Source organism: Primulina eburnea, chromosome 7 (genome assembly GCF_022965805.1).
Source record: "Primulina eburnea isolate SZY01 chromosome 7, ASM2296580v1, whole genome shotgun sequence".
Lineage (NCBI taxonomy): Eukaryota > Viridiplantae > Streptophyta > Magnoliopsida > Lamiales > Gesneriaceae > Primulina > Primulina eburnea.
In genome coordinates, this window is record NC_133107.1 from 7,982,417 (window position 1) to 7,999,552 (window position 17,136).

At 36.6% G+C, this 17,136-nt stretch overlaps 2 protein-coding genes across 2 annotated transcripts; both read right to left on the reverse strand.

Annotated features, from left to right (window-relative positions):
- Positions 1–843: 843 nt before the first annotated feature.
- Positions 844–6,071, reverse strand: LOC140837095 (protein ENHANCER OF LHP1 1-like). Its single transcript, XM_073203102.1, has 12 exons — positions 5,688–6,071; positions 3,887–4,968; positions 3,583–3,759; positions 3,317–3,430; positions 3,067–3,171; positions 2,366–2,500; positions 2,219–2,274; positions 2,037–2,139; positions 1,833–1,949; positions 1,464–1,590; positions 1,257–1,387; positions 844–1,172 (listed from the first exon to the last, which is right to left on the reverse strand). Exons 1-12 carry the CDS (start codon positions 5,965–5,967, stop codon positions 969–971), a joined length of 2,631 nt encoding a protein of 876 aa, XP_073059203.1. The 5' UTR covers positions 5,968–6,071; the 3' UTR covers positions 844–968.
- A 3,220-nt stretch (positions 6,072–9,291) lies between these two features.
- LOC140835659 (uncharacterized) lies at positions 9,292–9,669 on the reverse strand. The gene has a single exon (XM_073201059.1). The coding sequence runs from the start codon at positions 9,667–9,669 to the stop codon at positions 9,292–9,294; it is 378 nt and encodes a 125-aa protein (XP_073057160.1).
- Between the last annotated feature and the right edge of the window lie 7,467 nt (positions 9,670–17,136).

Consider the following 17,136-nt stretch of genomic DNA (forward strand, 5'->3'; position numbering starts at 1 on the left):
CGAAAATATTAACCAAATTCTCAAAAAATCCTTATTTTCGTCAAAATCGATTACAGGTTTAAAATATGACTCGTCGCGTAAAAATACCTCAAAAGTTATCATTTTCGAAAATACCATATATTAAATAATTAAAAATAATCATTTGATAAAAATATTTCTCCGTTACGGTCTCCGGTCTCCGTTCCTCGATAGCGTCTTGAATGACCTTTAAAACACGTTTTAATACATTCTAGTAGAAAACCGCATTTTAAACATGTAAACATATCAAAAAATACATTTAATTAATGCGATTAAAACAATTTAATTGATCATTTTTCTTAGATTTGTATACAGTTGAATTACGTTGTCGTATTTCGGACCTTACATTCGTTTTTTAAAAAAATCGCACTTGAGCGTATTTAAAGACGCTTAATACAATCAACCTACACTTGGCAACTTTTGACCAAAGCGAAAGTTTTAAGAAGCTTCAAGCTTAATCAAGATTAAGCAAGACTTAAACGAACATTTAAAACCATGGAAAAATTGATGAATGAAACGAGAATGAAGACAGGTTTTGTTTCCCATCCACGCCCCCGCCCTGCCACATCACCATCTCTAACCACAATCAATTGGATCCTGATTTTAAAAATTTCAAAATAAAAAAAAAACGTATATTTTTTGGAAATAAAAACATAAGCTGCGTTTCACGGTAGTTTTGACACCCCATTTACTTTGCCTCAATTGTCACTTGTCTTATTTTTAAAATTATTATTAGAAAAAGCCCTATTTTTTTTACCTTATATATATATATTCAAAAAACCCCTTAAAAAATTATTATCCAATCTACGACCAGCACAAACAAGTAAATAAGAAAATTAAACTGATGTGACAAAATAAATACAACTTTGACTGTCACCGATTTTCACGAGCGTGCTTCACGCTTAGTGGAGGTAAAATGAAGTTCGAAGAAGTTTTAGTAACGTGGTCTCTCATTTTATTTCCTTGACAACAAGGTGGAATGATGTTGTCTGATGTTTTAATGGAGATGAAATGATGTTGTCTGATGTTTTACCGATCTTTGGTGCAGTAAAGAACTTAGAAGATGCAGAATTATTAGTTCTGATAGAATCTTCGCAGTTGGATTTGATGTCAGGGAGGACTGTGTTTCCAATGGCTTCATTATGCAATTTTTCCTACAATCGTAAAATTTGAAAATATTCAAATTAAGCGAGAGGCGTATAATACATCCACCAGAAAGAACTCGGTTGGGGTCTCACCTGGAGTATGTTGCCGAATCGTTCGGCCAGATTTGGCAGTTTTAATGCGGTCACAAGCGTTATGGCATCTCTTACTGATTTTTCTAGTGAAAGAAGTTTCACAAGTTCAGTTGCTCTTACAAGTTTGTTGCCTGAAAAAAGTACAAAACATAATAAACACAAGGGAAAACAGAAATGATAATCAGTGTGTATTAGCGAAAAACTCACCATTGCAACAAGAAGCGATGAGCCTCAAGATGCATGTATCTAAGGAAGTTTCCAAATTGAAAGCCTCATCTTCAAGAGAGGTTGTATCGTGGCCGAGAGCCCCCATTTCTTGTATGCTTTTCTTAATCTGTGAAAATACCTCGTTGATGATCAGAAATCACACAATAATCGAATTCCAGAACAAAACACGGGGGAAGGAAATGAAGTGAATCCATCTATTCACTGTCTAAACATTTATATTAATTCTTAGCCTGATTATCTGATATAGCATTGGCAATATAGCTGAACCATTTGCTGATATCAAAATATCTTATGCTGATGATGCTCTAAACAACACAATGCAAATTCACCGAAATAGTGCAAACTTGCCTGGGAGAGATGCATTTTGTACATCATAAATTCATTCTCGAGGCAATCTGCGCCCAGGCCAGAAGAAGCGAGAGGAAATGATAAGTCTAGCAAGGTGAGGATGGGCTTGGGAGTGCACTGAAAAAAACCATAATGGAATGATATAATTCCTTGTAGTTAAGATGCTGACTCAGTAAGGCTGCAGTTTATGAATAATCATAATACCTGGGGGAAGGATTCAGGAGACTTGCAAACAACGCAAAATAACTTTCTCGTGTTCAGTCCAACGACCCAATAATTTTCCTCAGACTTGTTTAATTTGCTGGCACTGATAATTGCAAGTTTTATACCTACGCATCGAAAATTCCGATAAAAAAGGGTACACTACAAAAAAATATTAGTCGTACCTGAAGAGTGGTAGCCAACTACCCCCATATAGATTTGTGTACACCCTCAAGACACCCTGCATTTATATTTGCTTTTAACACTCAGGCGTATTTATATATTTTAAAAAAAAAAAAAAAAGTCATGCATCCGACGTCAGAGATTTGCACCTTGGAATCAAACGAACTCAGTTGGCCTTCATCACTAAAACCGAACCATTTTAAACATGACCCGGGAGTCAATGGAAGTCTTCCTCTTAGAGGTCGTGTCCCATTTGGAATGTTGAACACTCTATATTCAAACATCTGCAAGAGGAAACGTTTTAAATTTAGAACCAGTTGACCTTCTTGGAACATATTTCCAACTTCATAACATAATTCATGAGCAAATTAGGCCTAGTCTCAGCAATAATAATAACTAAAAGTGCAATGTGGATGTCGGATATCCTGGGTAGATTGTCTTAAGGCCATCAAGAACAGGAATACAGAATTTCAACATCAAATCTAACATCCTCGTTGATCTTTTAGTGCAACTAGGCCTACTTTGCTCAAAGGTTTCAACAGCAATTTCTTTCGTATTTTTGATCTGTAAGATCTTACGATATTGATCGATCCCACAAACCCATAATCTAGGTTTAGGATCATACATAGTGCAACTATTGGCGGGATCCAAATGTCTTTCGAGTGGAGTTATAAATCGTTTATCAAACTTGCAGATGAAATTATCTCCAGCTTCCAGAAACAAAAGTATGCCCATTCGAAAAGTTTTAAACGAACAAAAAAATAAACCCCTTTCAAACTCGAGAGAATAGAACGATATGTCGTCCTGTATTTTATTCTAGACAATCATCAATAGAATATTTTTGTGGTACCGGGTCGTCTGAAGGTAGCGAAGGGGAAATGTGCATGACAACCGCGAGCTCATCCTTGAAGCCCGCTGCTGTAACCACTGGTCCCTCCAGAGAGAGTATATACCTCTAACAAGTGAAATTAAGATGTCAGATTATTCAAGTGAAACTGGCAACAAGAAAAATATAGTATTACACCGTCCATTGAATTATTTGCAAGTACAATGTCGGACTGATCAACGAAATTCAGAAACTAGTGATAAATTTTTCAAACCTGCAAACCACCATGAGTGAAAATACGGAGAAGATTAATGCTTGTTACAGCAGCAACCCATGAATCTCCTAATGCTACTACTCTGACTTCTTCCCCTTCAAATTGCATAGACCACTAAATTTGAACAGATAGATTAACATCAGCTACGGTTGACCAAGCATTAATTTTGTCAAATCACAAGACCAGGGAGGCAAATTAGAACATCTATGATCCTGGTTGCAATGGAGACGATAATGCATAATAGAATTATGTTTAAGAGGCCTAACCTCACTATTATTATCCCAGGTACTGAACGGTTGATACATAAGTGTGCTCATATTCTTCTCTCCTCTGCATCGATTAGCAAAAGCACAGCCATTTTCACTCAGAGAAGCCATTGTGAAACCAAAATAGTCATTTATAGCAGGAACACGTGGACCTCTGCTAGTATCATGGAAATCTATCTGCAGGTAATCATGAAATAATTCTGTAAACAAACCTCACTCTGTTAAAGCAAGTCTCATGCATCAATCTCTTCATCTTAAATATCTATAAAAAGATATTCAGTTTATCATTCTTCCATCAGGATACCTCTATACGTGAATACCCATCATGTTCCATTGTGGTAATACTTCCAAGCATATTGTAGCACAGAAAGCTTCTCTGTCCAGCCTTTGCAGGAGTAGCTCCAGGCTGAAAAGCTTCTTGCACTTTCGGCACCACGTTCGATATCACATTTCTTGACCCACTCTTCCCATTAGCAATATTATCTTTTCTACCATGGTAGGACTTTTCAAAAGATTTAAACTTTAGAATGTATTCCAACTCATCATCATTTTCTTTTTTCCATTCATCCTCATTTTTATGTCGTTGACGTAACCTTTTTCTGCAGGGTGGCACTGATTCACCAAAGCTATCTTCATTAAGATTACCCGACTCTTCTTCCTCATCAAACAACAGAGAGCCATTTCGAACATACAATCCAGGAACATCTTCACTTGAAGATTTCATTGGCGATTGTACAGCTGACTCCCACACACCATACTTCCCCATAACATCAATAACTGCAAGAGCTTTGCCATGTGGCTTCCACGCCATACAAGATATGCACTCAATAAATTCCTTCTTACCAATTATCTGCTTCATATCAACATCCCAGATAAGAATCTGTTTGTCTAAACCAGAAGTAGCCAAATATTTTCCATCAGGTGACCAAGATAAGAAACAAATAGGTCGTAGATGATCACCTCGAAGAGAAAACAACCTCTCAGCGGTGACTCCATCATACATTACAACATCGTTTTTCAGACCTGGCAATGCTAGCATATTCCCATCAGGACTCCATGCAAGTATATTCGTTAATGAAACATCAGAACCATAATTAGGAGCTATAGCTTTGAGGACATAAAGGGTACACCCAAACACAAGATCCCAGTAAATGAAGGTCCCAGTCGAATCAAGTGAAGCAAAGTAATCATTCTTAGGACCAAAAGCCATGCTAGTGATAGATCCTTCATGTCCTTTGAGAATTCTAGAAATCGTTCCAGTGAATGTATTCACAAGTTTGATGCCCTCATCATCACCAGCAGCCGCCAAAACCCATCCTTTGTTATTGAACGCAAGAGCACAAACGGGCAACTTGAGTGTAATGATGTTGGTCTTAAAATCTCCACCTGCAGAAAGATGATTGTGTAGCATAAGCACGCCGTTACCTTCCTAGTATGTAAATTCCTTGATCAAAGTAAACAAATAGTATCGTGAGAATACAAAGGCGAGGGAGAGGAAAGGAAAACATTAAGGTCCTATTAACCCAGTTTTTCTGGGCATGAGTTAATACAACCAGCTATTTAACTAATTTGTGATCAAATGTAAGGGCAACACTACACACGCATCCCAGATTACCAGCAAGACCAAAGATAAGTACCCTACAAGCATCTTGAGATTAAACTGACAGGTTATCCACGGTGCAATTTATTGACTATTTGAATTTCAGTTTACCAATTTACTCACTTGCAATAGCCCTATATCTTGTCATAATTTGATAGCCCATTTAGAATTTACCAAGGCCAAATTGATTCTTGTCCTGGATCTGGTATCTTCTCACAAGCACAAAAAGACTGAAAACGCGGGAAGATGAAAGTACATAACACTACGTGCGGCAACAGTCAGCTTTAGTAGTGCACATCCAAACACTGCAATCCAGAGCTTTTAGCAAACATAAGATCTATTTCACATTTGCCATTTTCCAAAACGCTCAAGTCTAAATTGATCGCTTCCTACATAACTATAAGCTTAAAAAAAGACTTTAAATTGGCAACCATCAAATTCAGAATAAAAGATCCACAAAATCGCAATCGGGCTGCTCTTGTAGCTAATTAAAAATGAATATTACCAGGAAACTCGTATAGCTTAACGGAATGGTCGAGAGAACCCGAAGCGAGGCAGGTAGAATCCGGACTAAGTGCCAAAACCGTGACACCCTCACGATGATTATCAAGAATCTTTGGCGGATTTGACGGCGAAACAGCATCGTGGATGCAGATCGAGTTGTCGGCGGACGAAGCCGTAACTATGTGGTCGGCTTCGGAATCCCAGAGAATGGAGCAGAAGGAGGGCCTTAAATTCTCACCATTCTTGTGGGCTTCTGGGAGCTTCATCGTGCTGATATTCATCTTCTTTGCTTCCTTTGTTTGTTAGGGCCAGAATCCTCTCCTTTTTTAGGGATTCCTTGAACGCGGGAAATGGAGTTAAAGGAGGGATATGCGGGTTTCAAGTGGGCTTAGGATAGGTTTTGAATTTTGATGAACGGGCCTGTCTCGCCGAGATATATATATTTAGGTAAGTTTTAATATGTCGTACATTTATCGTATATTTATATTAGCATGATGAATTGACATTCACTTATTCGATATTAACGTGTCTCGAGTATATTTGGCTTGATTGATAAATATACCATCTTCGGACTGCTTGACTTGCAGTCATAAAAAGTAATTTAATTCGTCCATAATGCTCATCTCAAATTGCTCCAGCATCATCTTGGAGAATCTTTCACACAGCTAGGGTTAGTTGATCCAAAAATAATATCATCTACATATATTTGTACAAATAGTGAATGATCATTTTTTGAGAATTTAAACAACGTTTTATCAACCGTTTCGATTGTGAAACCATGCCCAAGCAAGAAATTGGTTAAGGTGTCATATCATGCTCTCGGGGCCTGTTTTAGTCCATATAGAGCTTTGTCAAGTTTGTAAACATACTCAGGGAAGGTTTGATTGACAAAACCGGGTGGTTTTTCTACATGAACTTCCTCATTTAACAATCCATTCAAGAAAGTAGATTTAACATCCATTTGATATACTTTGAAGTTTTTAAAGGCTGCAAATGCTAAAAATATTCTAATGGCTTCTAACCTGGCTACAGGGGTAAAGGATTCATCAAAATATATACATTATTCTTGTCTATAGCTCTGAGTTACTAGTCTAGTCTTGTTTCTTATAATCAAACCATTTTCTTCCATCTTGTTTCTGAATACCCATCTAGTTCCAATTACATGAGTGTTATTAGGCCGAGGTACTAGATGTCAGACCTTACTCCTTTCAAACTGATTAAGTTCCTCCTGCATGGCCTCTATCCAATTTGTGTCAAGTAGTGCATCATCGATTTTCTTAGGTTCTATCTGAGAGACAAACGCAGTATGCATAAATTCATTTATCATTTGATTTCTAGTTCTAAGAGGAGCAGTAGGGTTACCGATGACCAGCTAAAGTGGATGATCCTTTTTCCACTGGAGACATGGTCCATATGGATTTAGCTCGGTTTGTTGAATGATTTCTTCTTCTTGTTCCAAAGTTCCTTCTTCACTTTGTACATTTTGCGGTTGTTGGTTGTCTTCCGGTTCGTTCACTTGTTGAGTTTGTTCTTTAGTGGTTGGATTTTCTTTTGATATGCTTCCACATGTTTTTCTCAGATCTACTTCATCCTCACTGCTTGCCTCAAGGTTAGTAGCATCAAAATTATTTATTAAATCATGTATGCTGCTATTGCTATTGTCATGACATATAGATGACTCATCAAAAACAATATGTATGGATTCTTCAACAGTGAGATTTCTTTGGTTGTAAGCTCTATATGCTTTGCTCACTGATGAATATCCTAGAAATATACCATTATCAACTTTTACATCAAAGGCAGTGAGATGTGTTTTGTCATTAATATGAATGAAACACTTATAACCAAAGATGCGAAAGTATCCAACTTTTGGTTGCTTCCCGGTCCAAATTTCATAGGGAGTCTTCTCATGATTTTTATTGATCATGGATCGATTTTGAGTATAACATGCTGTGTTAACGGCTTCAGCCCAGAACCTTTGAGAGATACCAGATTCGGCTAGCATGGTTCTAGCTGCTTCCTTCAATGTGTGGTTTTTCCTTTCGTCTACACCATTTTGTTGAGGTGATCTTGCTGCTGACAATTCATGTTTTATGCCATGATCTTCAAGATATGATGACAGGAATTGGTTTAGAAATTCAGTTCCTCTGTCACTCCTGATTCTGTCAATTGCTTCACTTTTCTCGTTTCGGAGTCTTTTGAGCAGCTTGATTAGTTGATCAACGGTTTGGTCTTTGGATTTTAGAAATATTACCCATGTAAATCTGGAGAAATCATCAATTACTACGAGAGTGTATTTCTTTCCCCCTAAGCTTGTGACGAGTATTGGTCCAAACAAGTCCATATGAATAAGTTCCAGGCATCTAACTGATTAGTTTTTTCCTCTGCTTTTGAATGTTGTGCGGACCTGTTTTCCTAATTGACATGCAGTGCAAACTCTATCTTTGGCAAAATCAATGTTAGGCAAACCAGATACAAGATTAAGTCTACTGATAGTAGCAATAGATTTAAAATTGAGATGATTAAGACGCTTATGCCAAAGCCAATTTTTATTACCATTTAAGGCAATAAAGCAGGTAGGTGCATTAAGATAATCATCATTCCACTTGACTTTATATGTATTCTGCTCTCTATAACCAGTCAACATGATATTACCAGGTGTGGTTTTCACAGTGCATAAGAGTTTTTGAAACTCAACGATGTAACCATTATCACACAATTGGCTTATGCTAATCTAGTTATAACATAGGTTTTCTACCAGGAGCACATCTTTGATGATAACTTTGCCGTGAATAATCTTACCTTTACCCATAGCTTTATCTTTTGAGTTATCACCAAAGGTGATTGTTGGACCTTTGCAGTTATCTACTTCTGATAAGAGATCTTTGTTTCCAGTCATGTGTCTAGAGCATCCACTATCCAAGAACCAGATGGATTCTTCCAGCTTCTTTTTCTTTATTGCCATTTCATCAGTAGATTCTTGATCTTCTTTGGCCCTGAGACACTCTACTTTCTCATCTTCGCTTTCACTTGAAGATTCTTCAGAAATAGATTTTTCAGATTCTGATTCAGCCCATTTGCCTTTATCTTCTTATGCAACTAATACTCGATGACTCTTCTTTTTTATGAATCTTTTGTTATCTTTAACTTGTCTTCTGTCACTTGATTTCTTTTCATCTTTTCTTGGCCTGTTGCATTATGCAATAAAGTGTCCTTTCTTTCCACAGTTAAAACAAGCTTGACCATCATTAGTATGGTTCTTGTTGAAGTGAGGTTTATTCATCTGTGATTGATTTTTACGCATGAATTTACTGAATTTTTTAACGAATAAAGACATGGCTTCATTGCTTAATTGCTCGGCCGATTTCTTACTTGAGGACTCTTCGACTGGAAGAGTCACTGTAGTAGTTGGCAGTGCCTTCGTCTGTTGAGAGGTTGATGGATCTTCTTCAGTTCGTATACCAAGCTCGAACTCATAAGCTTTAAGGTCAGCGAAGAGGTCGTGAAGTTCTAGCTTGTTCAGGTCTTTAGATTCTCGCATTGCAATAGTCTTCACGTCCCATTATCTGGGAAGAGCTCGCATAACCTTTAGAGCAATTTCACGGTTAAAATAATCTTTTACCTAATGAAATGAGTTCGATAATGATACCACTGAACCGTTCGTCGAATTCTGCTAGAGTTTCTCTTAGCTTCATTTTTGCATTGTCAAACTTTTGAATAGCAACCTTCAACTTGTTTTCTTTTGTTTGATCATTGCCATCACATAATTGAGTAAGCTTTTCCCATATTTCCTTGGCAGTAGTGCACGTCTTGATCTTGACAAACATATTTTTGTCCAAAGTTTTGTAGAGGATATCTTTTGCAACATTGTCCAGATTTGCTTTCTTCTTATCCTCAACAGTCCATTCGGATCTGTGCTTTTCTACCATCTGAGGAGCACCTTCGATTGTAGCAGCAGCTGTGTTTACTTTCAGGATCTTCATCGGCCCATCAGTGATTATGTACCACATATCATCATCTTAGGCTGCTAGATGTGCATGCATACGAATCTTCCAATCATCATAATCTTCTTTAGAGAACATAGGAATTTTATTGAAAGATGCCAAAAGTGTTCAAAAGATATCAGTGTTTGAGAAAAACCTGGCTTTGATACAAATTGTTAGGATCGGGAAAGAGTTTAGAGGGGGTGAATGAAATCTTTCAAATTTTCTCATGTAAGACTGTGATTTCAACCGTTTTTAGGCGGTTGAAAAATTCTTCTCAAACGGTTGAAAATGTGAACCACTTGTTAAGTGCGGAAAAACGGTTCACAATATTCAATGAAGCTTAAACACGATAGCATGCTAAATTGATAACTAGAGACTAGACAAATAAATGATTGCAGAAAGTAAAGTGACACAAGTTTGTTATGGATGTTCGGAGAATGAATACTCCTACGTCACCCCTTCTTCCTCCTTATGAAGTATTCCACTAAAAGACTTTGGCTTTACAAACGTCTTGCAACAGCCCACTCCAATCAGGACTTATCACACTGCCTGTTTTGGAACTCTTAGGGATCACTTTACACTTCTGGATATTTAAGAACAATTAGTTCACGAGATATCAAAGCTAAATCAAATAACCAACAGGTTACTGATATGAGTAAATAGTTTGATGTGAGTAGCACGAAAATGATCCTTAGATGATCAAATGAATTTCTGTTCAGTGTGTGCTGATTGAGCGATGAAGTATGTAGACTTTTAGAGCGCTTTGAGATCTTTTTGAGTATGCAAGCAAGCTGTAATATCTCGGCTGAAAATCGAGAGAGTTTCTGCTAGCACACTCTTCCGTTAATATACACGATTTTCTTAACGGTCGAAAAGGACATAACAACGTTAACCTGATCCTCTAAACAGACGTGTTGTTGTCGATATGTTGAGCATTAATTAATCTTTGATAAACGCATTTAATGTTCCTTTTGCACAGCATCGTTCTGAATCGCTTTTCTTGAGGAGTTCCTTTTAAGGAAACTATTTTTGGCAACAGAACTTTAAGTCTATGCTTGGACTTACTTTTCTTGGAAAGATAATAAATGTAGATCAATCTTGGAACTGATGTAAGTATTTGTTGACTTCAAGGCGGTGTAATACTTTGAATGTATTAAGCCGGTCAGAGAATGTCCTTGAGCAATAAATAATTCTCTTTAATGTTCCGGTTCTGAGAGATATTAAAGTCCAAGCTGAAACTGCTAACAGTCTGAAGTGAGCTGTTGAAACTACTTTGATCTTTAGCCGTTTAGAAAGATACACCAGTTGATAAGCTGAGCGGTTGAACTGTTGCATATCTGATATACGAACCGCAGCTGATTTCGAGCTGACTTGTTTTCGTCATACACCAAAATTCTTGGGAATAATATTTTCTTAACAGTTCTTGATATGATTCTGTAGTATGAAATTTATTTTGAGAGCTTTCTTCTTTTATTTTTGTATAGACTGATCTAGGAATTTCAGAGGCGTAGTCTACATTTCTTAAAACTGAATTACGTAAATCTGAGGTAGAATATCTAGGTTATGTTTTATAGGGAATATTTATGACTGAAGAGATTTGTGATATTCTTCCTAAATCTATGGTGTCAGTAATAGAAGAATCGTCATATCTATTGCTACTACTAGATTTTCTATTAAATGAGGGTTTGACTTTTCCATTTGCTTATTGAGTTATTTCTTTTAATTGGGTGTTTGTTTCTATGTGTCCTATAGGTTCTGGGTTAACAGCACCTTCTAAGATCCATTCTTCAGGTCGTTATATCTTTCCATTGAATTGGTTTTGGAATTACAGTATTGGATTTTCCTAAATCTGTTTGTAATAAAAGGGTTTCACCTTTCTTACTATGATATTTTACTTTTGTAGCAAAGGCAGAACTCATAGCCTTGTAATGAATTCTAAAAATAACAGCAACCGGTATTGTTCCTTTAAGCATATTATAATTATGAGTTTTTATTTGTAAAACTAAGGATTTTAATATGTTTTTATCGTTTAGGGATACTGAGAAGTTTGGATAACAATCAAAGAGATTGGTCCAGTACACAGACTGGATTCAACATAACTTAATAATGAATCTTCGAAATTTGTGAATCTGGCATCTCTTAAACTAGTAAGAATGGAAGTATTTAATCCTTCTTTAGTTAAGGTTTTTATTCTTACTTGAACCAATCCTATATGAATGTATTTATAATTTTTATCTTTGTGTTTTCGTAATGAATCTTGAGATAATAAATTAATTGTTTCAAAAGGCTTTGTAAGTTGTATATCTCTTTCTTCTGTTTTGTAACGCCAAAAAATTTTAAGGTCCACTTTAACCACATGCATGCAATTATTAAATTTCTTGTGTATTTCAATTAAATGTTTTAATTGCATAAATTAATTATGTGGTGCATTTTGACATGTTTAAAATATATTTTTCTACATGGTTCCAATAAAATGTATTTTTAAAGGTTATTCGAGTTGCGATCGAGGAACGGAGACCGAGGGCTGAAAAATAGAAAATGTTTTATTGGTTATTTGTTTTTAATTATTTAAAATATGGGTGATGATTTTTCTTATTTTTGAAAAATAAGGTATTTTGAGGTGATTTATACGTCGGGACGTAAATTTTGTCGGTGCGTGTTTTTCAACTAAAATATGAGCTTTTGGCAACCCTGCTAATAAATTCACAACTTTATTTAAACACAAACTTCGATAATATTTTATTAAATTCTAATTAAGACTAATGAGCTTAATTTAGAGCCTTAATAGGCCTAAAGCCTTGTTGGTATTTAATTAGCTATATAAAATATTAATCACCTAAAACCCTACTCTTATTCACGCCTCCAAGTCTGAAAAAGTACCCCAATACACGGCACACAACACACCCATATTTGAAGAAGAAAATCGAGAGTGCGAGGAGGATTTCTAGCCAAAGGTTTTGCTCCGTTCTTCGTCGTCAATGTTACTTCGTGCGTATAAAATGCAAAGGCACGTCATAATTCTCCTTTTACTCATCCATCACACTATAGTATTTATTTAATTATGTTTTGAATGAAAAATAAGTACATCATGAAACAATTTCGTTTTTTATAGCATATGTGATTTTTGAGGCATGAAATTGTGCAAAAAAATTATGTTAAACATGTGTTAAGGGGCTGTCATGATTAGGTAAGGTTTATGGGTTGTTATATGATTAAATTGTAGTAAAAACGTGTCAATTTTTAAAAGGAAAACCATGCTGGAACCATGGGCAAGGAATTTAAGTAGGAGCTGTGAGTCTATTTGAAGAGTTCATGTGCATGCGTGGTTCAAGGGACTCGATTGTTTGCATGGGGCTTGGGGGCTCGGTCAGGGCTCGGTCAGGGTCAAGGGTGGTCTCGGTCTAGGGCTGGGATCCTAGGGTGGCTAGGGTTCGAGTTCTAGTGTGGGGACCCGAACCTAATTCATCTTTTTAATCATGGTTAAGATCTAATATAATGATTAGGAAATGTGGGACATAAATTTTTTTTCTAAATTACATGAGTGCGCAACGATGAAATAAATCTTATTTCATATACAAGATCAATATTCAGATCTAAAGTACAATTTCGGTACAAAAGTAATTCATAAAAACTAATGTTCATTCACCACATGTCAGGTGATGGAACAGATCTACTCCTAAGTTCGGATCTCCACACTAATCTGAAATCTCTCATCTTCTTCTGATCCTGATCCCATCCCACCTGTTGTCAAGCACACATACAAACAAGACAACAGCCGGATAACTCCGGTGAGAATTACATTCCCATTATAAATCATGTATACATGCATTTCATATAAAGGCATATATATAACAGTATGAAATAGATATTAAGACATATATCATAATCTGGAATCATAAATCAATATCTAACTGTAAATCATACTCTGAACATATATCAATCAGAAACAAGAATCAATACAAACTCTGAATCACACTCCGTGACTCACAGACTCTGACTCAACTCGTCCTAATCTAGGGATCCTGATCGGAATAAGAACAGACACCCACCTACACTCCCGATCGGGGTGGTTGTATGTCCTTATTCACGGACTTTGGCTCTTTCCATATCGAACATCAGTAATAGAAGAAACTCCAATTCTATCCACTCCGATATAGCCAAACATCTGATGTCTTGACGAATTCGCCACCGACTAGGCACATCCGCCCTGGCCTGACGGCCAATTATCTAAGCATATCCGCTTTGGCATATCCTACCCTCGATGACAATGTGCAATGGCCCAGTGACGATTCCATCACTATCTGGTACCTTTGTCACGAGATCAATCGTCTATGACTAGGCGCATCAGCCTATGACTCAATACATAAATCAATAAACCAAAGATATCAATCACATCAATTGCAAATATCAATACAATAGGATGAAGTATGTGATTTTGGGAAACTCCAGTCGAATCGAACTCGAGTTGTGCAATCCCGCATCAACATCAATTTATACCTTTCTCTTCTCGGTCTGACGAAGTCGAAGTCTCGAAGTCAAATCTGTCCATATCCAATCTGAAATGACAATATTGGATAGACCATGTCAATATATAGCTCAATTCAAGGCATGTTCTGATAAATACACAAATCAAGACATAATCTGATCAATGTCAATGTCATAACGATACAATCTCAATCGCTACTGAATCTGATCAATATCAATTACTGATGTCTCGACGGCATAACAATATAGTCTCAATAACCATGTCAATTTCAACACAGATATAATATCACAACTCATAATCGGTATCGGTACAATTCATAATCTTCACAATAACAGATCATAATATCAAATTTGTACAATCTCGACCGTATTGCTTCAGAAAATCATCACAATTATATAAACAGTCCGTTCCTCGATCTGATTTCAAATATATACTGATCAGTATATTCAAGACACATGATAATAGGCAATTCTCAATTCCTAATCAATAATGATACAAATCTGATATCAACTCTCAATCAATTCCCTCCGAAAATCATAATAACTCCGTACAGTATCTATTCTTCAATCCGGTTTCAATTATACGATGTGTACTGTATCGAGAACAACATATATCAATCACATCCGATTCCTGTAATATCACATTTTCAAACTATATCAAAACGTAATAAAACTTACGTACGTGTGAAGCCGCTAACACGAGGATCACCGAAATATATTCAGATCGAAATTCTGACGGTTGGATCTTTCGTAAACCACCAATCCACGATTGAAAAGTACAATTATTTTCCTAAGGAAATTCTCGGCTTGCTCTCCCCTGAATTCGCTGAAGAAGACACAAATATATATATCAATGCATGCCCAAGAAAACGTGGCTTTATCTTTGCTCAACACGTCTCGCGCATATGCGCGACCTTCCTCGGTGCAATGCGCGAGACCTACTGGTCTCGGCGCTTGGGCATTCTGCCTCTCGCGCATATGCGCGACTTCATCCCGCGCATGTGCGCGCAAAGTTTTGTTCTCGCACTTGGGCTACTGGACACCCCGCGCATGTGCGCGTAGTCTACTGGTCATCAACCCATTCCATGCTTTCTCAAGGCTTTTTGCTACTCAATCTCAACAATTGCCATTTGAATTCGGTTCTCGACATGGTCCGTCTATAATCACATCATTTTATCGATTAAATCAAACTCAGATTACCGTAATAAAATTCCACGCATTACAATTCTCCCCCTCTAAAATACGATTTCGTCCCCGAAATCACAGGCAATCAAATCAGATACAAGAAGGAGATATATACAGGAGCTGAAAGAAAACTCACAACTATAAAATAACTCTGGCAGAATCGATCTCAACATATTGGCTATACGATATCCGTATATACTAATCAACAATTCATATCAAGTCAATACTATCATCGGCTACCAAATTGGTTTTATCCCAGTCAGTTCAATATTCAGTCTCTTGTCTCGAATACCATCGGTCGTTTTCTGAAGTTGGCATCTTTAATCTGTCAATTCTGAGTTGTCTTCATTTGCTTTTGAATAAACTTCATTTTTCTCAATCATATCTCTGATCATGTCAGGTCCAATCTCAGGAACCTCAGAGATATCATCCCAATATCAAGGGAATCTGCACCTCTTACCGTACAATGCCTCGAAAGGAACCATCTCAATATTCTTCTGATAGCTGTTGTTGTACAGACTCTCATAAAGTGGCAAAGATTCTTGCCAACTAGCGCTAAATCAAGTACTACAGCTCTCAACATATCTTCCAGTCATCAGTAGGAATGTTGAATCGATTATTGTGCACTTCTGACAATACCTGTCGTTTCAAATCTGTAACATCTGGCCCAATAAGTCGGTTATTCCTATATAATTCAGTATCACATACCTGATATTCTGCTCAATACTCTGCTCTGACTATCGATATTAAATTCTGAAGTTCTAATCAACTTTCTGAGCCGCTTAATTTCTCAAATTAGCCTTGGTTCAACTTGAACAGTATATAATCTCAAATACTGATTCAGAAAAATAATACTTCTCAATCAGATTCAAAATAACACTCATATAGATAATAGCCTGCAACTCATGCAACTATAATTTCTAACACTGATATCGTTCTCAGTCACTGATCACGGCTTCAACTGTGCTAAGATCAACCGATATATCATCTTCGGATATAACATGCCTCAAACACCATCCGTCTCAGCCACAATTCACATCTCAGTAGTTTCTGTATAACATATCTTGGTTCTCAGAATATTCAATACAGTTTCAAATGTTTGATCTGAACAGGTATATGCTTCGAATATATCAAGTATCATAGATAATACAAGCATAAAATCATCAAAACATTTCTAAATACACAAGGTTCATCAACCCAGAAACATAGCTGAAACATACTGAAGAAGACATTTAATCAGATGTAACTCTCGGTTAGTAAATCTTCTACATGATCTTTCAACTCTTTCAATTCAATCAGTACTATCGGTCTAGTATTTCAAAAGTAAGAACTGTACCTGATATGCAATCAATGCTGGAATCTACCTCTCTGACTGGAATCAATTCTGAAATCCTATCGTAACATTTCTATCCATCAACCTTATCCGGTCTGAATCTTATCATCTTCTAGCATAATCGATGGTAATTCTGTACTTGATCAATATATCGGTACTGATAACGTAGTCAAATTCAGACAACCCAAGTACTATATTATTTAACTCAATCTCATATCTGTCACACTGTAGTATCCAAGGTCTAACAGATATCACTAATACAAAACCTCTCCCCAACCGACAAGAGATCAATACTACAACATATAGAAACTCAATATACAAGGCATATATCAATGCAATTCATTCAAAGGTAATTGTATAGAATGCATTAGTATCTATCAATACATATGCAATATAACCGTACAGGAAACAATTACCTGCCACTACCTCATCAGGTGTATCTTGGCCCTGGTTGTGATTGA

Coding starts and splice junctions, on each gene's coding strand:
- LOC140837095 (XM_073203102.1), bottom strand. CDS start 5,967: ATGAATATCAGCACGATGAAGCTCCCAGAAGCCCACAAGAATGGTGAG. Junction 4,969..5,687: donor TAAGCTATACGAGTTTCCTG/GTAATATTCATT, acceptor ATCTTTCTGCAG/GTGGAGATTTTAAGACCAAC. Junction 1,388..1,463: donor CATCGCTTCTTGTTGCAATG/GTGAGTTTTTCG, acceptor TACTTTTTTCAG/GCAACAAACTTGTAAGAGCA.
- LOC140835659 (XM_073201059.1), bottom strand. CDS start 9,669: ATGAAGATCCTGAAAGTAAACACAGCTGCTGCTACAATCGAAGGTGCT.